The sequence below is a fragment of the Aedes albopictus genome, chromosome 2 (genome assembly GCF_035046485.1).
Source record: "Aedes albopictus strain Foshan chromosome 2, AalbF5, whole genome shotgun sequence".
NCBI classification, from domain to species: Eukaryota; Metazoa; Arthropoda; class Insecta; order Diptera; family Culicidae; genus Aedes; species Aedes albopictus.
The window spans coordinates 260,656,946-260,679,014 of NC_085137.1; the positions used below are offsets into that span (position 1 = coordinate 260,656,946).

The following is a 22,069-nucleotide window of genomic DNA, read 5'->3' on the forward strand; positions in this document are numbered from 1 at the left end:
TTTTCAGCGCAAAACGACATTCGGTTCTCTAGATTTGTGCTCTTGAAAATTTGAGCTGTGGCTTCGTCATATCTTCACCTTAAATCCTTCGCTGATTGTTTATTCCTTGCACTCGCAGTCAAACTGCGGTGCTGATAAGGTGGGGTGACGTGCGCTAACGTATTTTTCAACAATTTTTAACAAGTTTAAATGTATGATGCTTTGCTTAAATGTTTTGTTAATTTGCAATGTCAAATAACGTATTTTGATGAATATTTGGGATTTTAAGATAATGCTGGGGAATAATTTTAGGGTCATGGTTCAGAGATAACGGGATTTATTCCAAGGGATGATGGGTATTCTAATGGTAACTTTGAAGTTTTTAGGAAATGAGGGGCACATTTACAGAATTTTAGGGATTTTTAAAGATGTCGGGGTTAAATTTAAGAGATACTTAGATCTTTGAAGTTTTAGACATTTTGGAATACGTCATGGTACATTCCACAGGCTGTTGCGGATTTCTAAAACAAACTGGTAGTTTCAGAAGATACTGAGGATAGTTTGGAGGAAATGCAGAACTTATTCGGTGACTGTACGGGTTTTTTAAGAGGTGTCGGCGCCCATTGTAAGAGATGTTGGGGACTCCAAAGGAGACTTTGGTCATTTAGGAGATACTTGGGGTCTTTTAGAGTAAACGGGGAACTTATTCAGCTACTTAGGGTTTTTAGGAAATGTCGGTGCTCATTCTATTAGATGTTGGGGATTCCAAAGCAGACTTTGGCAATTTCAGGAAATGCTTGGGTTATTTTGGAGAGATCGAGGAACTTATTCAGCGACTTAGGGTTTTTAGGAGGTGTCGGCGATCATTGTAAGAGATGTTGGGGATTCCAAAGGAGACTTTAGTAATTTCCGGAGAAGCTTGGGGTATTTTGGAGAAATCGGGGAACTTATTCAGCGACATAGGGTTTTTTAGGAGATGTCGGCGCCTATTATAAGAGATGTTGGGGACCACAAAGGAGACTTTGGTAATTTCAGGAGATGCTTGGGGTCTTTTAGAGAAATCGGGGATCTTATTCAGCGACTTAGGGTTTTTAAGAGATGTCGGCGATCATTGTAAGAGATGTTGGGGATTCCAAAGGAGACTTTGGTAATATCCGGAGAAGCTTGGGGTATTTTGGAGAAATTGGGGAACTTATTCAGTGACTTAGGGTTTTTAGGAGATGTCGGGGCTCATTGTAAGAGATGCTGGGGATTCCAAAGGAGACTTAAGTAATTTCAGGGGATACTTGGGGTATTTTAGAGAAATCGGGGAATTATTCAGCGACTAGGGTTTTTTTAGGAGATGTCGGGGCTCATTGTAAGAGATGCTGGGGATTCCAAAGGAAATTTTGGTAATTTCTGGAGAAGCTTGGAGTATTTTGGAGAACTCGGGGAACTTATTCAGCTACTAAGGGTTTTTAGGAGATGTCGGCGATCATTGTTAGAGATGTTGGGGATTCCAAAGGAGACTAGTAATTTCAGGAGAAGCTTGGGGAATTTTGGGGAAATCGGGGAACTTATTCAGCGACTTAGGGTTTTAAACCACAAGTCGCAAAATAAGTTCCTTGCTTTCTCTAAACTACCCCCAGCATCTTCTGAAATTACCAAAGTCTGCTTTGGAATCCCCAACATCTCATAAAATGAGCCCAGACATCTCCTAAAAACCCTAAATCGCAAAACAAGTTCCCCGATTCCTCCAAAATAACCCAAGCATTTCCTAAAATTACCAAAGTCTCCTTTGGAATCTCCAACATCTCATGGATTGATCCCCGACATCTCCTAAAAATTCTATGTCGCTGAATAAGTTCCCCAATTTCTCCAAAATAACCAAGCTTCTCCGTAAATTACCAAAGTCTCCTTTGGAATCCCCAACATCTCTTACAATGATCGCCGACATCTCCTAATAAACCCTAAGTCGCTGAATAAGATCCCCGATTTCTCTAAAATGACCCAAGTATCTCCTGAAATTACCAAAGTCTTCTTTGGAATCCCCAGCATCTCTTACAATGATCCCCGACATCTCCTAAAAAACCCTAAGTCGCTGAATAAGTTCCCCGATTTCTACAAAATACCCCAAGCTTCTCCGGAAATTACCAAAGTCTCCTTTGGAATCCCCAGCATCTCAAGAAATTATCCCCGACATCTCCTAAAAACCCTAAGTCGCTGAATAAGTTCCCCGATTTCTTCAAATTATCCCAAGTATCTCCTGAAATTATCAAAGTCTCCTTTGGAATCCCCTACATCTCTTACTATGATCGCCGACATCTCCAAAACCCTAAGTCGCTAAATAAGTTCCACGATTTCTCCAAAATAACCCAAGCATTTCCTGATATTATCAAAGTCTCTTTTGGAATCCCCAACATCTCATAGAATGAGCCCCGACCTCTCCTAAAAACCCTAAGTCGCTGAATAAGTTCCCCGATTTCTCCAAAATATCCCAAGCTTCTCCGGAAATTACCAAAGTCTCCTTTGGAATCCCCAACATCTCTTACAATGATCGCCGACATCTCCTAAAAACCCTAAGTCGCTGAATAAGATCCCCGATTTCTCTAAAAGACCCCAAGCATCTCCTGAAATTACCAAAGTCTCCTTTGTAGTCCCCAACATCTCTTATAATGGGCGCCGACATCTCCTTAAAACCGCTGAATAAGTTCCCCGATTTCCCCAAAATTCCCCAAGCTTCTACTGAAATTACCAAAGTCTCCTTTGGAATCCCCAACATCTCTTACGATGATCGCCGACACCTCCTTAAAACCACAAGTCGCAGAATAAGTTCCCTGCTTTCTCTAAACTACCCCCAGTATCTTCTGAAATTACCAAAGTTCTCTGGAATTACCCGATTTCTCCAAAATAACCCAAGCATTTCCTGAAATTACCAAAGTCTCTTTTGGAATCCCCAACATCTCATGAAATGATCCCCGACATCTCCTAAAAAACCCTATGTCGCTGAATAAGTTCCCCGATTTCTCTTAAATACCCTTAGTATCTCCTGACATTACTAAAGTCTCCTTTGGAATCCCCAGCATCTCTTACAATGATTCCCGACATCTTCTAAAAAACCCTAAGTCGCTGAATAAGTTCCCCGATTTCTCCATAATATCCCAAGCATCTCCTGAAATTACCAAAGTCTCCTTTGTAGTCCCCAACATCTCTTATAATGGGCGCCGACATCTCCTAAAACCCCTAAGTCGCTGAATAAGTTCCCCGATTTCCCCCAAATTTCCCAAGCTTCTCCTGAAATTACTAAAGTCTCCTTTGGAATCCCCAACATCTCTTACAATGATCGCCGACATCTCCTAAAAAACCCTAAGTCGCTGAATAAGTTCCCCGATTTCTCCAAAATAACCCAAGAATTTCCTGAAATTACCAAAGTCTGCTTTGGAGTCCCCAACATCTCTTACAATGAGCCCCGACATCTCCTAAAAACCCTAAGTCACTGAATAAGTTCCCCGATTTCTCTAAAAGACCATAAGCATCTCCTGAAATTACCAAAGTCTCCTTTGGAATCCCCAACATCTCTTACAATGATCGCCGACACCTCCTTAAAACCCCAAGTCGCAGAATAAGTTCCCAGCATCTTCTGAAATTACCAAAGTTTTCTGAAAATACCCGATTTCTCCAAAATAACCCAAGCATTTCCTGAAATTACCAAAGTCTCCTTTGGAATCTCCAACACCTCATGGAATGATCCCCGACATCTCCTAAAAAACCCTATGTCGCTGAATAAGTTCCCCGATGTCTCTAAAATACCCCAAGTATCTCCGGAAATTACCAAAGTCTCCTATGGATTCCCCAGCATCTCTTACAATGACCGCCGACATCTCCTAAAAACCCTAAGTCGCTAAATAAGTTCCTCGATTTCTCCAAAATAACCCAAGAATTTCCTGAAATTACCAAAGTCTCCTTTGGAATCTCCAACATCTCATGGAATGATCCCCGACATCTCCTAAAAACCCTATGTCACTGAATAAGTTCCCCGATTTCTCTTTAATACCCCAAGTATCTCCTGACATTACTAAAGTCTCCTTTGGAATCCCCAGCATCTCTTACAATGAGCCCCGATATCTCCTAAAAAACCCTAAGTTGCTGAATAATTTCCCCGATTTCTTCAAAATACCCCAAGCATATCCTGAAATTACCATTTTTTTTTTTTTGAAATCCCCAACAGTCCTGCAAAATATCAGTGTCAGTGCCTGTTTTTCAGCCGAAAATGAATGACTGCGGCAGTCGTTTTCAGTTCCTCGATGTGAGAACTGACAGAGTCCGAGAGCTCCATTCGTGAGCGACCCTACAAGATCAATTCCCAATTATCCACACACTACTCATGCTGAAAGGCCATTCGTCTCAAGCGGTAGCTTGTGAGAGTGAGTGCCCTATACAATACCACGGGTGAAAACACTCAAATACAGAAAATTGAATGGAAATTTAGCCCGGTCAGCTCTCGCTTTCTTCACGCTGCGTGCGAGTGTAAGTACCTATTTCATTTCGCTCCCATGTTGCTGATCGGAAAGCAACATTGACAGGAAAAACAAAACGGAGAAAATGAAAAAAAGCAAAATATCGCTATCATAAAGGCCTGTCGAAAAATTGCAGCACTGATCCCCAACATCTCTTACAATGAGCCCCGACATCTCCTAAAAACCCTAAGTAGCTGAATAAGTTCCCCGATTTCTCCAAAATACTCCAAGCTTCTCCTGAAATTACCAAAGTCTCCTTTGGAATACCCAACATCTCTTACAATGATCGCCGACATCTCCTAAAAAACCCTAAGTCGCTGAATAAGCTCCCCGATTTCTCCAAAATTCCCCAAGCTTCTCCTGAAATTACTAAAGTCTCCTTTGGAATCCCCAACATTTCTTACAATGATCCCCAACACCTCCTTAAAACCCCAAGTCGCAGAATAAGTTCCCTGCTTTCTCTAAACTACCCCCAGCATCTTCTGAAATTACCAAAGTCTGCTTTGGAATCCCCAACATCTCATAGAATGAGCCCCGACATCTCCAAACACCCTAAGTCGCTGAATAAGTTCCCCGATTTCTCCAAAATAAACCAAGCATTTCCTGAAATTACCAAAGTCTCCTTTGGAATCCCCAACATCTCTTACAATGAGCCCCGACATCTCCTAAAAACCCTAAGTAGCTGAATAAGTTCCCCGATTTCTCCAAAATAACCCAAGCTTCTCCGGAAATTACCAAAGTCTCCTTTGGAATACCCAACATCTCTTACAATGATCGCCGACATCTCCTAAAAAACCCTAAGTCGCTGAATAAGTTCCCCGATTTCCCCAAAATTCCCCAAGCTTCTCCTGAAATTACTAAAGTCTCCTTTGGAATCCCTAACATCTCTTACAACGATCGCCGACACCTCCTTAAAACCCCAAGTCGCAGAATAAGTTCCCAGCATCTTGTGAAATTATCAAAGTTCTCTGAAATTACCCGATTTCCCCAAAATTCCTAAAGCTTCTCCTTAAATTACTAAAGTCTCCTTTGGAATCTCCAACATCTCATGGAATGATCCCCGACATCTCCTTAAAACCCTAAGTAGCTGAATAAGTTCCCCGATTTCTCCAAAATACTCCAAGCTTCTCCAGAAATTACCAAAATCTCCTTGTCGGGGCTCATTGTAAGAGATGCTGAGGATCCCCAGCATCTCTTACAATGAGCCCCGACATCTCCTAAAAAAACCCTAAGTCGCTGAATAATTCCCCGATTTCTCTAAAATGCCCCAAGTATCCCCTGAAATTACTTAAGTCTCCTTTGGAATCCCCAGCATCTCTTACAATGAGCCCCGACATCTCCTAAAAACCCTAAGTCACTGAATAAGTTCCCCAATTTCTCCAAAATACTCCAAGCTTCTCCGGATATTACCAAAGTCTCCTTTGGAATCCCCAACTTCTCTTACAATGATCGCCGACATCTCTTAAAAACCCTAAGTCGCTGAATAAGTTCCTCGATTTCTCCAAAATAACCCAAGCATTTCCTGAACACCACCTGAAAAACCCTAAGTCGCGGAATAAGAACCCCGATTTCTCTAAAAGACCCCAAGCATCTCCTGAAATTACCAAAGTCTCCTTTGTGGTCCCCAACATCTCTTATAATGGGCGCCGACATCTCCTAAAAACCCTATGTCGCTGAATAAGTTCCCCGATTTCTCCAAAATACCCCAAGCTTCTCCGGAAATTACCAAAGTCTCCTTTGGAATCCCCAACATCTCTTACAATGATCGCCGACATCTCCTAAAAACCCTAAGTCGCTAAATAAGTTCCTCGATTTCTCCAAAATAACCCAAGCATTTCCTGAACACCACCTGAAAAACCCTAAGTCGCGGAATAAGAACCCCGATTTCTCTAAAAGACATCAAGCATCTCCTGAAATTACCAGTCTCCTTTGTAGTCCCCAACATCTCTTACAATGGGCGCCGACATCTCCTAAAAAACCCTAAGCAGCTGAATAAGTTCCCCGATTCCTCCAAAATACCCCAAGCTTTTCTTGAAATTACCAAAGTCTCCTTTGGAATCCCCAGCATCTCTTATAATGAGCCCCGACATCTCCTAGAAAAAAAACCATAAGTCGCTGAATAATTCCCCGATTTCTCTAAAATACCCCAAGTATGCCCTGAAATTACCAAAGTCTCCTTTGGAATCTCCAACATCTCATGGAATGATCCCCGACATCTCCTGAAAACCCTAAGTCGCTGAATAAGTTCCATAATTTCTCCAAAATACCCCAAGTATCTCCTAAAATTATCAATGTCTGCTTTGGAATCCCCAGCATCCCTTACAATGAGCTCCGATATCTCCTAAAAACCCTAAGTCACTGAATAAGTTCCCCGATTTCTCCAAGCATATCCTGAAATTACCAATTTTTTTACTGAAATCCCCAACATCTCTTACAATGAGCCCCGACATCTCCTTAAAACCCTAAGTAGCTGAAAAAGTTCCCCGATTTCTTCAAAATACCCCAAGCTTCTCCGGAAATTACCAAAGTCTCCTTTGGAATCCCCAGCATCTCTTACAATGAGCCCCGACATCTCCTAAAAAAACCCTAAGTAGCTGAATAAGTTCCCCGTTTACTCTAAAAGACCCCAAGTATCTCCTAAATGACCAAAGTCTCCTTTGGAATCCCCAACATCTCTTACAATGATCGCCGACACCTCCTTAAAACCCCAAGTCGCAGAATAAGTTCCCAGCATCTTCTGAAATTATCAAAGTTCTCTGAAATTACCCGATTTCCCCAAGCTTCTCCTGAAATTACCAAAGTCTCCTTTGGAATCTCCAACATCTCATTGAATGATCCCCGACATCTCCTAAAAACCCTAAGTAGCTGAATAAGTTCCCCGATTTCTCCAAAATACTCCAAGCTTCTCCAGAAATTACCAAAATCTCCTTTGGAATCCCCAGCATCTCTTACAATGAGCCCCGACATCTCCTAAAAAAACCCTAAATCGCTGAATAATTCCCCGATTTCTCTAAAATACCCCAAGTATCCCCTGAAATTACTAAAGTCTCCTTTGGAATCTCCAACACCTCATGGAATGATCCCCGACATCTCCTAAAAACCCTAAGTCACTGAATAAGTTCCCCAATTTCTCCATGAATGATCACCGACATCTCCTAAAAAACCCAAAGTCGCTGAATAAGTTCCCCGATTTCTTCAAAATACCCCAAGCTTCTCCGGAAATTACCAAAGTCTCCTTTGGAATCCCCAACATATCTTACTATGATCGCCGACATCTCCAAAACCCTAAGTCGCTAAGTAAGTTCCCCGATTTCTCCAAAATAACCCAAGCATTTCCTGAAATTACCAAAGTCTCCTTTGGAATCTCCAACATCTCATAGAATGAGCACCGACATTTCCTAAAAAACCCTTAGTAGCTGAATAAGTTCCCCGTTTTCTCTAAAAGACCCCAAGTATCTCCTAAATGACCAAAGTCTCCTTTGGAATCCCCTACATCTCTTACAATGATCGCCGACACCTCCTTTAAACCCCAACTCGCAGAAAAAGTTCCCTGCTTTCTCTAAACTACCCCCAGCATCTTCTGAAATTACCAAAGTCTGCTTTGGAATCCCCAACATCCCATAGAATGAGCCCCGACATCTCCAAAAACTCCAACTCGCAGAATAAGTTCCCTGCTTTCTCTAAACTACCCCCAGCATCTTTTGAAATTACCAAAGTCTGCTTTGGAATCCCCAACATCTCATTGAATGAGCCCCGACATCACCTAAAAACCCTAAGTCGCTGAATAAGTTCCCTGATTTCCCCAACATTCCCCAAGCTTCTCCTGAAATTACTAAAGTCTCCTTTGGAATCCCCAACATCTCTAACAATGATCGCCGACATCTCCTAAAAACCCTTAGTAGCTGAATAAGTTCCCCGAGTTCTCCAAAATACTCCAAGCTTCTCCAGAAATTACCAAAATTTCCTTTGGAATCCCCAGCATCTCTTACAATGAGCCCCGACATCTCCTAAAAAAACCCTAGTCGCTGAATAATTCCCCGATTTCTCTAAAATACCCCAAGTATCCCCTGAAATTACTTAAGTCTCCTTTGGAATCCCCAGCATCTCTTACAATGAGCCCCGACATCTCCTAAAAACCCTAAGTCACTGAATAAGTTCCCCAATTTCTCCAAAATACCCCAAGCTTCTCCGGATATTACCAAAGTCTCCTTTGGAATCCCCAACATCTCTTACAATGATCGCCGACATCTCTTAAAAACCCTAAGTCGCTGAATAAGATCCCCGATTTCTCTAAAAGACCCCAAGCATCTCCTGAAATTACCAAAGTCTCCTTTGTGGTCCCCAACATCTCTTATAATGGGCGCCGACATCTCCTAAAAAACCCTTTGTCGCTGAATAAGTTCCCCGATTTCTCCAAAATACCCCAAGCTTCTCCGGAAATTACCAAAGTCTCCTTTGGAATCCCCAACATCTCTTACAATGATCGCCGACACCTCCTAAAAACCCTAAGTCGCTGAATAAGTTCCTCGATTTCTCCAAAATAACCCAAGCATTTCCTGAAATTGCCAAAGTCCGCTTTGGAATCCCCAACATCTAATAGAATGAGCACCGACATTTCCTAAAAACCCTAAGTAGCTGAATAAGTTCCCCGTTTACTCTAAAAGACCCCAAGTATCTCCTAAATGACCAAAGTCTCCTTTGGAGTCCCCAACATCTCTTACAATGGGCGCCGACACCTCTTAAAAAACCCGTACAGTCACCGAATAAGTTCTGCATTTCCTCCAAACTATCCTCAGTATCTTCTGAAACTACCAGTTTGTTTTAGAAATCCGCAACAGCCTGTGGAATGTACCATGACGTATTCCAAAATGTCTAAAACTTCAAAGATCTAAGTATCTCTTAAATTTAACCCCGACATCTTTAAAAATCCCTAAAATTCTGTAAATGTGCCCCTCATTTCCTAAAAACTTCAAAGTTACCATTAGAATACCCATCATCCCTTGGAATAAATCCCGTTATCTCTGAACCATGACCCTAAAATTATTCCCCAGCATTATCTTAAAATCCCAAATATTCATCAAAATACGTTATTTGACATTGCAAATTAACAAAACATTTAAGCAAAGCATCATACATTTAAACTTGTTAAAAATTGTTGAAAAATACGTTAGCGCACGTCACCCCACCTTATCAGCACCGCAGTTTGACTGCGAGTGCAAGGAATAAACAATCAGCGAAGGATTTAAACACCCCGCCGTAACTCGTTTCTCATCTGCTCTCCTCGCTCAGCAGCCAACATTAATATCGCTGCGGCTACAATTAATCTTGTACGCACGTCCTTTGACAAATAACCACCGCGTCGTCGTCTCCTTATGAGCGGAGGATCGATGCGATTTTCTAAACCACGCGCGTATTGATCGCATCTACAATAACAAAGACGTTGAGCAGCTCACATGCTACTTCAACTTTCCACACGGACAACCATCTCGCTCAGATTGATGTAATGTTGGTCACACTTGACCATACACAGCCCCCATCTGAGCGAGTTGGTTGGTCGTGTGCCAACCGTCCGAGTGGTGTGCGAGTTGGCCCTCGATTCTCTTGCCTGCTTTTGGGGAGAGTGCGAGCAAGCACCAAACGGGAAGTGCTGCCAAAGCACGGTTCAATGCAATCGGGGCGATGTTTTCCGCAATTCGATGAGTTTTTTACATAACTTTGAATTGATTATTGTGACCAAACTACAAATCATACAATGTTGGTCACAAAGAAGGTTTTCTAGATAATTAAATAAACAATCTTTTGTAGAAGAACATTTTTCCAAAAAACGTCATTTACATTTAAATAACATCAAAAATAGCACAAAAAGTAACTGTTTTTTTGGCTTCTGCCACAAACATTTTAAAATTTATGAATGAAAATTACTTTTTATCAAGTTTACGTCTAAGAAGCATAAAATCTCAACGGTTCAAGCTTTTGATTCGTAAAAAAATTTTTGAATTCCGTTAAAAGATCGCTGAGTTATAAGTTTTTCAATTTGGGCCTTTTTAAAAACATCGAATTTTGAATAACTCACTTAGCAGTGACTTCCGACCCCATGTTCCTTGGACACTTTTTCATGGCTCAAGGTCCTCTATCTACCCTTAAAATATGTACAACCAGGAAGCAAACACCCTGTATAATACAATTGCCTATAACATAATTTTGTAACACGTTATTGCAATCTTTGTTATATTTTTTTGTAACAAAATTATTTCAAATTTCAAGTTTATTAAATTTTTTGTGCTGTCGCGAAAAAGATTGATAATTTTTGTTATTTTGGTCACTCGAGCCAAGACATGTATATCAAAGCAAACAAATTCTTCTGAAATAAATGTTCTGAAATAAATAACAGAACTTGTTATAATTTTGTTATGATTCCGCATGTTCTGGCTGACCAAATTTGATATAATCTTGTTATGATTATATCTCAAGTTGTTATATTTTTGTTTAAATTGGAACGAGTATTGTTAGAATTTTTGTTATTTTAACTACTAACGGTACATGTTTTATAACAACTGTTGTTATGAAAATCATTGTAACAAAATAACACAGCCTGTAATAATTTTGATTTTTTTTAGCTAGTCAGGGTATGCCAAAACAGACCACGCTCAAGAGTCTGTTTTGGCGTACCCTGCATTTCACACCAATTTTAATGAGTCGAACATTCATAAACGTAAACATTTTGAGGCGGGTAAGAAGTCATCCAAACTCTACAAAAAAAAAGCTTTTATATTGGAAGTTTCCTGCAAAAAGTACTCATTATTTAGTAGACCAAGAAATTATACTTGATGAGTTAGAATGCATTGCTGTACCACGACCACGTGTACTTGCAAATCATCATAGCCCCGCCGCCAATATGTACAAAGCATCGTCGGATGCAGCCGACGACATACCCTTCCAGTTGATAGAACTACACAATGTACATTAGGGCAGTTCAGACTTTATACATGTCAAAAATTCAAAGCTCCCATATGCTCATTGCAATCCTTGGTACAAAACTAGAGTCCTGTCAAATTTTCAGCCATTTCGGTGGTGATTCAATGGTGGCCCAAAAGCAAAATAGGTTTGTATGGGAATCACTATGGAGAATTTTCGAAAAATGTTCTCCGCGCTGTAGAACATTACCACATGGATGAAGTCATAGAGTCAAAGCCAAATTGAATTCTTTAGATCTCAATGATGAATGTTGCCGAAGACCGAAACTTATTTCGACAATCGGGTAAAAAGTTATTAAAGAAATTCTCACTCACATGCGCATCTTTATACACGATGTCCTGCAAGATGTGCAAGAAGGTAACACGCATACTATGATTGCGTGTCAAGCGTGTCGGTCGAGCTGCGATCTTCTGTTCAAGCATGCATGGATGATTATTGATTAATAACTTCTGTCTCGTGGGTTGAAACGAGTTGCGGTCTTCGGCAACATTCATCATTCAGGTCTTAAGAATTCAGTTTGACTTTGACCCTAGGACTTCATCAATGTGTATATGCTCTACAGCGCGAAGAACCTTTTTCGAAAATTCTCCATAGTAATTCTCATATAAACCTATTTTGCTTTTGGGCCACCATTAAATCCCCACCAAAATGGCTGAAAATTTGACAGGGCTCTAGTTTTGCACCAAGGATTGCAATGAACATATGGAAGCTTTGAATTTTTGACATGTTTAAAGTCTGAACTGCCCTAATGTACATATGTTGGTGCTGTACTTGTTTATGTGTCGTCACATTTCACAACTGAGTGAGCCAGACACCCCATAGGATATGTGCTAATAGGCTTCCAGACGGCAATTCAACAATGAAGTCCTCCGCACCGCTTCACGTTCATATGTACATACGTGCCTATAAACGCATATGAAGCATGAACATGTCAACATGTGAATATACCTTCCTACGGTACGACTAAGGCTACAAACAACCGAGTTATAATTTGAAATATTTATGCTCATGTAGGCAGACGCAGAAAGTGTTTTCTTAAAATTAAGTGTCACCTTGCACAAAGTCTCACAATATATTTTGCTGGCATACTGCTTCTTTTTCTTCTAACGACCCAACTGAAACGAAGCATGTTTCTCAGATTGGATTGCTTTCCTGAAGCTTTGGATATACTGACTCCCAGCGAACGTTTGTAATTTTAATAGAGTTCTAGTATTAACCCGCTAATTACACGATTGTACAAAGCTCGCGAAAAAGTAACAAAGGGTATGTAATTTCAATCGGTTATATTGCTTTTGATAACAGTAAAGCTACTAAAGCTGATGGTATCATGAACTGTTTCAGTACAGTGCAGAGTTTAAAGTGAAAGGTAAAAGTCAACTGGCGTGAACTACTGAACATTGCGTTTGCTATTCTTCTGTTGGATACAACGGTTAAATGGCATTCGCTATGACACGCACCTATCATCATCGGAACGTTTATTGTTCCTTGTCTATCTATGCAGTACCTGGTAAATGTAAGCATTGTGTTTCTGACTATTCAACAAGGGTGAAATTGCATCGTTTCATATCGGTCATTGCGATAACGATCAGTATAAATAGTGTCCCATCGAACAATGAGGCAATAATGCCTGAATGGCATTTTGCTTTTTTCCATCAGTGTGAAGTAGATGATTAGTGATTGATGTTTTTTTACCAATGGATAACCGTAATTTCGGGTGAAATTCACTAGTGAGGTGGAATTTATCGACTTGAGATTGCCAAAAAAATCAGAGTGGCGAATGTCCCCAGGGTATAGTTTCTTTAAACGAAACAAAAAAATACTATTAAATTTAGTAGACCTGTGAAAGTTTAGTATTGGTTTTTGCGTTTTGAGATGTTGAATTAAAATGGAAAATTTTGTTCAGATCTTACAGAGCCACTTCACCCTAAAAGGGAAAAATTATCGACTTTTTTTTGCTTCGGGTTGCTTCGGCAAACCTGAGCGTCTGTTCTCCAGGAGGAGCGGCTCACAACAGCGTCTGATCCGCATGTTAGGGGCGGCTGATCTACGTCCGAGTGCCAGGGAAGGACTCTAAGCTCAACTGTGCACTATGGTCTTCCGGAATGTAGGGGGTTGGTGTCAGGCCCTACGGAAAATCAGCAACAGAACAATACGAACCGAGACCAACGGCAACGACCCCGGCGAACAAAAAGGACTTGCGATTGGAAACTCGGTACGTGGAACTGCCGATCTCTCAACTTCATTGGGAGCACCCGCAAACTCGCCGATCTACTGAAGGACCGCGTGTTCGGCATCGTAGCGCTGCAGGAGGTGTGTTGGACAGGATCCATGGTGCGAACGTTTAGAGGTGGTAATCATACCATCTACCAGAGCTACGGCAACACACGCGAGCTGGGAACAGCTTTCATCGTGATGGGTGATATGCAGAGGCGCGTGATCGGTTGGTGGCCGATCGACGAAAGAATGTGCAGGTTGAGGATCAAGGGCCGATTCTTCAACTTCAGCATAATAAACGTGCACAGCCTACACTCCGGAAGTACTGATGATGACAAGAACGCATTTTACGCGGAGCTCGAACGCGAGTACGATCCTTGGGCAGCGTCAAGATCATCATAGGAGATTTAAACGCTCAGGTAGGCCAGGAGGAGGAATTCAGACCGACGATTGGTAAGTTCAGCGCCCACCAGCAAACGAAACGAAAACGGCCTACGACTCATTGATTTCGCCGCCTCCAAAAATATGGCCATACGTAGCACCTTTTTCCAACACAGCCTCCCTTATCGTTACACCTGGAGATCACCACAGCAGACGGAATCTCAAATCGACCACGTTCTGATTGACGGACGGCACTTCTCCGACATTATCGACGTCAGGACCTATCGTGGCGCCAACATCGACTCCGACCACTATCTGGTGATGGTCAAACTGCGCCCAAAACTCTCCGTCATCAACAATGTACGGTACCGGCGACCGCCACGGTACAACCTAGAGCGACTGAAGCAACCGGATGTCGCCTCAGCATACGCGCAGAATCTCGAAGCCGCGTTGCCAGACGAGGGCGAACTCGATGAGGCCCCTCTAGAGGACTGCTGGAGTACAGTTAAAGCAGCCATCAACGACGCAGCCGAGAGCACCATCGGGTACGTGGAACGGAATTGACGGAACGAATGGTTCGACGAAGAGTGCAGAACGGTTTTGGAGGAGTAGAACGCAGCGAGGGCGGTAATGCTGCAGCAAGGGACTCGACAGAACGTGGAACGTTACAAACAGAAGCGGAAACAGCCGGACCCGCCTCTTTCGGGAGAAAAAGCGCCGCCTGGAAGAAGCGGAGTGTGAAGAAATGGAACTGCTGTGCCGTTCCCAAGAAACACGGAAGTTCTATCAGAAGCTCAACGCATCCCGCAACGGCTTCGTGCCGCGAGCCGAAATATGCAGGGATTAAGACGGAGGCCTCTTGACGGACGGACGTGAGGTGATCGAAAGGTGGAAGCAGCACTTCGATCAGCACCTGAACGGCGTGGAGAACGTAGGCACGGGAGCCCACGAAAACGGAAGGAACGACGACGCCAGTGCAGTGGAGGACGGAAATGAACCAACTCCCACGCTGAGGGAAGTTAAGGATGCCATTCACCAGCTCAAAACCAACAAAGCAGCTGGTAAGGATGGTATCGCAGCTGAACGCATCAAGATGGGCCCAGAAAAGTTTGATAGTCAGGATCTGGGAAACCGAACCGCTACCGGAGGAGTGTGGAAGGAAGGGGTAATCTGCCCCATTCACAAGAAAGGCGACCATTTGGAATGTGAGAACTTCAGGGCGATCACTATTTTGAATGCTGCTTACAAAGTGCTATCCCAGATCATCTTCCGTCGTCTGTCACCTAAAACAAATAAGTTCGTGGGAAGTTATCAAGCCGGCTTCATCGATGGCCGGTCGACAACGGACCAGATCTTTACCGTACGGCAAATCCTCCAGAAATGCCGTGAATACCAGGTCCCAACGCACCACCTGTTCATCGACTTCAAAGCGGCATACGATAGCATCGACCGCGCAGAGCTATGGAGAATCATGGACGAAAACGGCTTTTCTGGGAAGCTGACTAGACTGATTAAATCAACGATGGACGGTGTGCAAAACTGCGTAAGGGTTTCGGGTGAACTATCCAGTTCATTCGTATCTCGCCGGGGACTGCGACAAGGTGACGGACTCTCATGTTTACTCTTCAACATCGCGCTGGAAGGTGTGATGCGACGAGCCGGGCTCAACAGCCGGGGAACGATTTTCACAAAATCCGGTCAATTTGTGTGCTTTGCGGACGACATGGACATTATCGCTAGAACATTTGGAACGGTGGCAGAACTGTACACCTGCCTGAAACGCGAAGCAGCAAAGGTCGAATTGGTGGTGAATGCCTCAAAAACAAAGTACATGCTGGTAGGCGGAACCGAAAACGACCGGATCCGTCTGGGTAGTAATGTTACGATAGACGGAGATACTTTCGAGGTGGTGGAGGAATTCATCTACCTCGGATCCTTACTGACGGCTGACAACAACGTGAGCCGAGAAATTGGGAGGCGCATCATCAGCGGAAGTCGGGCCTACTACGGGCTCCAGAAGAAACTGCGGTCGAAAAAGATTCACCCACGCACCAAATGCACCATGTACAAAACGCTAATAAGACCGGTGATCCTCTACGGGCACGAGACATGGACCATGCTCGAGGAGGACCTGCAAGCACTCGGAGTTTTCGAGCGACGCGTGCTAAGAACGATCTTCGGCGGTGTGCAGGAGAACGGTGTGTGGCGGAGAAGGATGAACCACGAGCTCGCTGCACTTTACGGCGAACCCAGCATCCAGGAGGTGGTCAAAGCCGGAAGGATATGTTGGGCAGGGCATGTTGCAAGAATGCCGGACAACAACCCTGCAAAGCTGGTGTTTGCAACGGATCCGGTTGGCACAAGAAGGCGTGGAGCGCAGAGAGCACGATGGGCGGACCAGGTGGAGCGTGACTTGGCGAACATTGGGCGCGACCGAGGATGGAGAGCGGCAGCCACAAACCGAGTATTGTGGCGTACTATTGTTGATTATGTCTTGTCTTAATGATGTTGAACAAATAAATGTATGTATGTATGTATGTATGCTATGGACATCCCTGACAATCTCGGTTTCTCGCAACTATTCACAAATTAGACGCTGGAAACTGTGACAAATGACCAAATTTCCGCGAATTTACGATACCTGTTTGGCACTTTATAAGATTTCAAAGATCATTATTATCGAAGTTTTAATTTCTATAAAATAACAGATTAAAAAAATGTATGGTAATAGTTGTGGTAATCATTGTGCACAACCACTACCAAACATGTCTTCGAATAAAATGTTTTATTTCGGGAAATTCGATTTTAGATGCTTTTCGCAATACACAAAATTGTAAATTTTGTTGACTGTGAGTTTGTAAAAAAATTGCCAGATGTGTGTTCAAATTGAAACACTCTAAACATTCATATCTTGATCGTTCACTAGCTATTTTTTTTTTATAAGTTCAAAATAGATTGAATGCCACTCAGCAGGTAAAGCACTTTTGCATTTCTACTCATAACTTTGTTATTTTTATGAGTTTAAAGTTAGTAGCTTTTGAACTGCCCTCTCGCTCTCTCTTATAACGAACTACTATGCTTCACCATAAATTGAAATTAAAAACAGTTTAGCCAGATGCACTAAACAAACATTAATGTGTAATGGGGATTTATTAGTGTCAACCATTTCCCAAAGCTACATCCGAGGGATTGTGGTGTTTCTTCTCCCCAGACGAGAAAAAACTTTCTCAACACTGAGTGCACTGGGTTTATTTTCCATCTGCCCCTTTCTCGTTCGGTCACTACTGTGCAGAGCTTTGGAACAAACTTTTATTTTTATCCCAGTTTGACTGTTTTTCCAACCCCTCTGTTACATGGTTAGAACTAGAGTCCCTATAATTAGAGTCTGGCGGACTGTCACTTTCGAGCGGAGCCAATCGAGCATGACGTCATAGTGTCCTCACCGATAAATGCTACCCCGTGACGTCATGCTCGATTGGCTCCGATCGAAAGTGACAGTCCGCCAGACTCTAACTAGACTGACTCTAGTTAGAACTGCATACCTACAATCTTCCAGCATCAGTGTGAACGTGGAAAAAATCGTGCTTTCGAAAGTGGGTCTTTGCACAACACACTGTCATATATATGTGTATTGTTCATACACATAGCTGCCTAAAACCTCGCAATTCTAAGTTCTATAAAATTTTGGCCAAATACAAATTCAGTACATATAACTTTTATGATATATGTTAGCGGTGTTTTGTTGTGGGTGATATGATTCCTAGTGTGCAATTAGTTGGTGCTAAAATTAAAAATTATGGCTTTTGTTGTGCACCTCTGTTGGAAAGCAATTTAGTCTCCCTAGAAAAGTTAAACTTTGATGAAAACCCGACCCGGACTGTTCCTAAACCTCCAGATATTGGCCATTTTAGATGCGATGGAATTCAGCTCGTTGGCGAGCTTTACTTCTATTAATACCTATGTGAGAAAGTCTAGGAGAAGTAATTGAACCGACGCATTTCTCACGTTTAGGCCGTCTTGCTCCACGTTGTGTTGCAGTATGACCACAGGTGCTGTGTTCTTCTTCTCCCACAAAATCTGTCTAAGCCCATTGTTGGACCAAACCGTTCCTTCAACTTCGTTCCCCATATTCGACGGTGTTCTCGCTTAAACGGTTTGAAAAAATAGTTTTCCTTCTTTCCACTACCCTGCACCGTTTAATCACTATATCACTCCTATAAGTAATACAATCAAAAAACTGGTACCGCATCATATTAAGAAAAATCCACACCACCTTACCTCATGCCTGGAATCCACGCACTAACGTGACCCATCTGCCACACAGGCATTTTCCAAAGACCCTTCGGCATCCCAGTATGAACTTGTGTGTAGGATTCAACGGCTTGCCATGGACAAGCGTTTGCAATTATCAATTTCTTATCCTTCTTATACTAAATTGTTACTGACACAAAACAAAATCAAGAGCCAAAGACAAACTAATGTGTATGTTTACGCCATTCAAAACAATCATTTCGTCGCATAAAGAACTTAACTCCAATAATTATTTAAGTTTCAAAATTTGTCGATTTTTTTCGGTTCACCGAAAAAAATATCAACAAATTTCGAAGCGTATAACTCAACGCTGACTAAAACCCCACAAAATATAAAACTATCCAAAAATTGCTTTGAAAAATTGTAAATTGTAAATCATTTCATTGTTTTCTTCTAGGATGGTACGAAGACAACTGGTACGAAGTGAATCTCAGGAACGAAAACATCTCGTGTACCAAAGAACAGATGAGAATGGCAGCCCAAGGGCATCTGACAACCGAAGCGCTCATGTGGAATCAAAACAATCAGAAAACCATCTCAGGAATGTCATCCGAAGACTTTCGGTAAGTTTTTTTTTCGCATATGATAACAGTTTATTGCATTGTGCTGCAAAACAGCTTTGTTAAAATGAATTTTAAGAGATTGTCTGTGGTGAGAGCCGATCCTCGACGTTAAACTTGCATTGTTTAACCAGTCCTCCTAATCCACTCTTTAATTATTTTAATTTATCCTTCCTTGGCTCAGTTTTCTGCGACTAAACTCAGATAAAAATATATTTATATGTAATACTACCAATGACGTGTTTTACACACATATGCCAGTTGATAAATTAGAATGAACGATTGTGTTAATACTTGAATCGAATACTATCCAGCACCGTATGTTTGAGTGGCACCTTGGCAAACAGCCCGTAACAGGTGTGCACTAATTTGATTTGGATGGACCGTATTGGAAATTTGTGCCAGATGGGTTGGCAAGCATTCATCATATAACAACCAACATAATGCTTCCATTGACCTGTTGATTTGATAACGAAATTCCGTCCCGACCGACCACACAGCATCATAAAAACAATCACGTATGCAAACATCAAATGATATCTGTGGCCTGCAATGAAGGATAATAGATTTATGAGCAGTGATTTATTCCAGATGGAAGCGATAAGCTAGAGCAGAAACTGTATATATGTAGTACCAAAAAATGCCTCAGCTGGTAAGTGGATGGAGCAGTGATGACACTTCGTTAATTTAACCGCCAAGAAGATAATGTTTTATATTGTTGTTCAGGTTTTTGTCATGAACTGCTATCCCGACCAATCCATTTGATGAGGAATAAAATCAATAGGACAGATCGGTGAAGCACTAGATTTGTAGTAATGAGCTGAATTTTAGTATGGTGAGAAGGTCAATTCTTCGTTTCTGCAATGACATTGTGCAAAACGCGTGGGTATTATGATTGCTTGCCTAATTTGATGCTGTATGAGCAACATTTTGGATAACTATGTTGGACGCAATCAGTGAAGTACTAGATTGAAAGTAGTTAGCTGGATTTTTGTATGGTAAAATTTCTAGATTCAAACTTTTGCTCAAACAGCATCACATTAGACAAGAAATCATGATACCCAAGCTGTGTACCTCCGCATGGTACCGACTGAAAACTACGAGTAACCTGAGGGAAAATCGGGTAAACAACCCCGGTGGGAACTTTGATCGTAGGCTCATGACAGGAAAGGGGGGGGGGTTTGCTTCTGCAAACCTGAGCGTCCAGGAGGAGCGGCTCACAACAGCGTTTGATCACCATGTTAGGGGCGGCTGGTCAACGTCCGAGTGCCACGGAAGGACTCTAAGCTCAACTGTGCACTATGGTCCTCCAGAAAGTAGGTGGTTGGAGTCCGGCCCTACGAGCCAGCCGAAAAAACCAATGTAACGGAAATCAACAACAGAATAATGCGATTGGAGACTCAGTACGTGGAACTGACGATCTCTTAACTTCATTTGGAGCACCCGCATACTCACCGATCTACTAAAGGACCGCGGGTTCGGCATCGTAGCGCTGCAGGAGGTGTGCTGGACAGGATCCATGGTGCGAAAGTTTTGAGGTAAGCATACCATCTACCAGAGCTGCGGCAACACATGCGAGCTGGGAACAGCTTTCATCGTGATGGGTGATATGCAGAGGCACGTGATCAGTTGGTGGCCGATCGACGAAAGAATGTACAGGCTGAGGATCAAGAGCCGATTCTTCAACTTCAGCATAATAAACGCACGGTGTTCCATTTACCGTTATTATAAAATAAAATATACCATCAAAACCTGAAACGCCATTCTCTTTATTTATCCATCCTACACCTCTGGACAAATTTTTAAAATCATCGTTGGGCGAATTTTTGAGTTACGCCCTTTTAAAGGGCCTAACCTCTAAAAAATCGAGTTTCCTATAGAATAACACCACATTTCATAACAGAATCATGAATTAAAATCATCAGCAACAACAATTATCATGAATAATAATGAAATTTGGTAGTATGCATCCATATAAATATCGGCGGAGTGCATTTTGTATCAAAATTGTTCATTACGTCAATATACGGTAGGTGTTCTTAGGAGTAGGACCTGTAGAAAGCAAACATTACATCGATGTAACAAATTCAATTAAAAGTATATTGTATTGTTATTTCATTTGTCTATAGATGTTCATATTACCCTCAGTCAAGGCGATAGTATTCACATACATAATAGTACCAACATTTCAAAAGGACGTAACTGATCTTCAACACAATATCTTCTCCCATAGCTGTAGATCGTATCTCTTCTTTCCCAGGACACCAACATCCTCTATTGGAAAGAATTGGATTTTCTTCGTCCAGTATTGGTTGTACATTGCGTCGGAGAGATAAAGGCTTGGTTTCGGCAAGCAGTTTCGCCTTTTTGAAATGTTAGCTCCGATAAAGCGTGCACTCTTTATACAGCAAATTTGCTTTAAAAACAATAGTCAAACATGGACATAGACAACCACAAATTAAACAAAAAGAAATATGTCTCTGTGCAAAATATCTTAAGTTATAAGAATTGAAAACCAAAATATCGAAAGGCCAAACGACGAAAGGTCAGAACAGGCAATAAATAATCAAACATAGTATGCTGGATGAATTTTTTTTCTTCTTTTAAAACCTTTTGCCCTTGCTAATTTTACTTTTCTTCGACCTATTGTCTTCCAATTTTTTTTCATTTGTACGATTTGTCTTCATCTCAGCCTCAGCATTTCAGAAGGGCGTAACTGCTTTTTGATACGGCATCTTCTTCTATGAATGTAGATTGCATGTCACCCCTCTAATGTAAACCATCGAAAGAGGAGCATTCTTTTCGTCTAGAAGTGCCACGCCACTGCTTTAAAAAAAGATGTTGCTGTTGCAAGCAGTTACGCCCTTTTAAAATGCTGAGGCTGAGATGACAAAACGTAGAAATGAAAAAAAAAATCGAAAGGCAATATTGTGCGGTTCGCTGAAGATTATCGCGCAAAAATGTTTAAAATCACTAAAAGATCGTCGTCAGTACATCATATCGTGTTCGTGTCTTCTACAATCAGACTTGACATAAACTCCCTCGCGGGAAAATGAGTAAGCGATTTCGGCGATTTTCTGAGGAGTGAAAATAAAACTCAGAAATCACAACGCAAATCCTCAACAGCACCGAGCGCGAGCTTGCCGCGCAGCG

General features: G+C 42.0%; 1 protein-coding gene across 1 annotated transcript in view; it reads left to right on the forward strand.

The window, feature by feature from the left end:
* The window catches only part of LOC115266332 (gamma-aminobutyric acid type B receptor subunit 1), a 458,609-nt gene that overhangs the window by 325,168 nt on the left and 111,372 nt on the right, over positions 1-22,069 (forward strand). Inside the window, exon 7 of the mRNA XM_062851638.1 lies at positions 18,754-18,919. Within this exon, the coding sequence (XP_062707622.1) occupies positions 18,754-18,919 (166 nt within the window). The remainder of the gene's footprint in view (positions 1-18,753; positions 18,920-22,069) is intronic.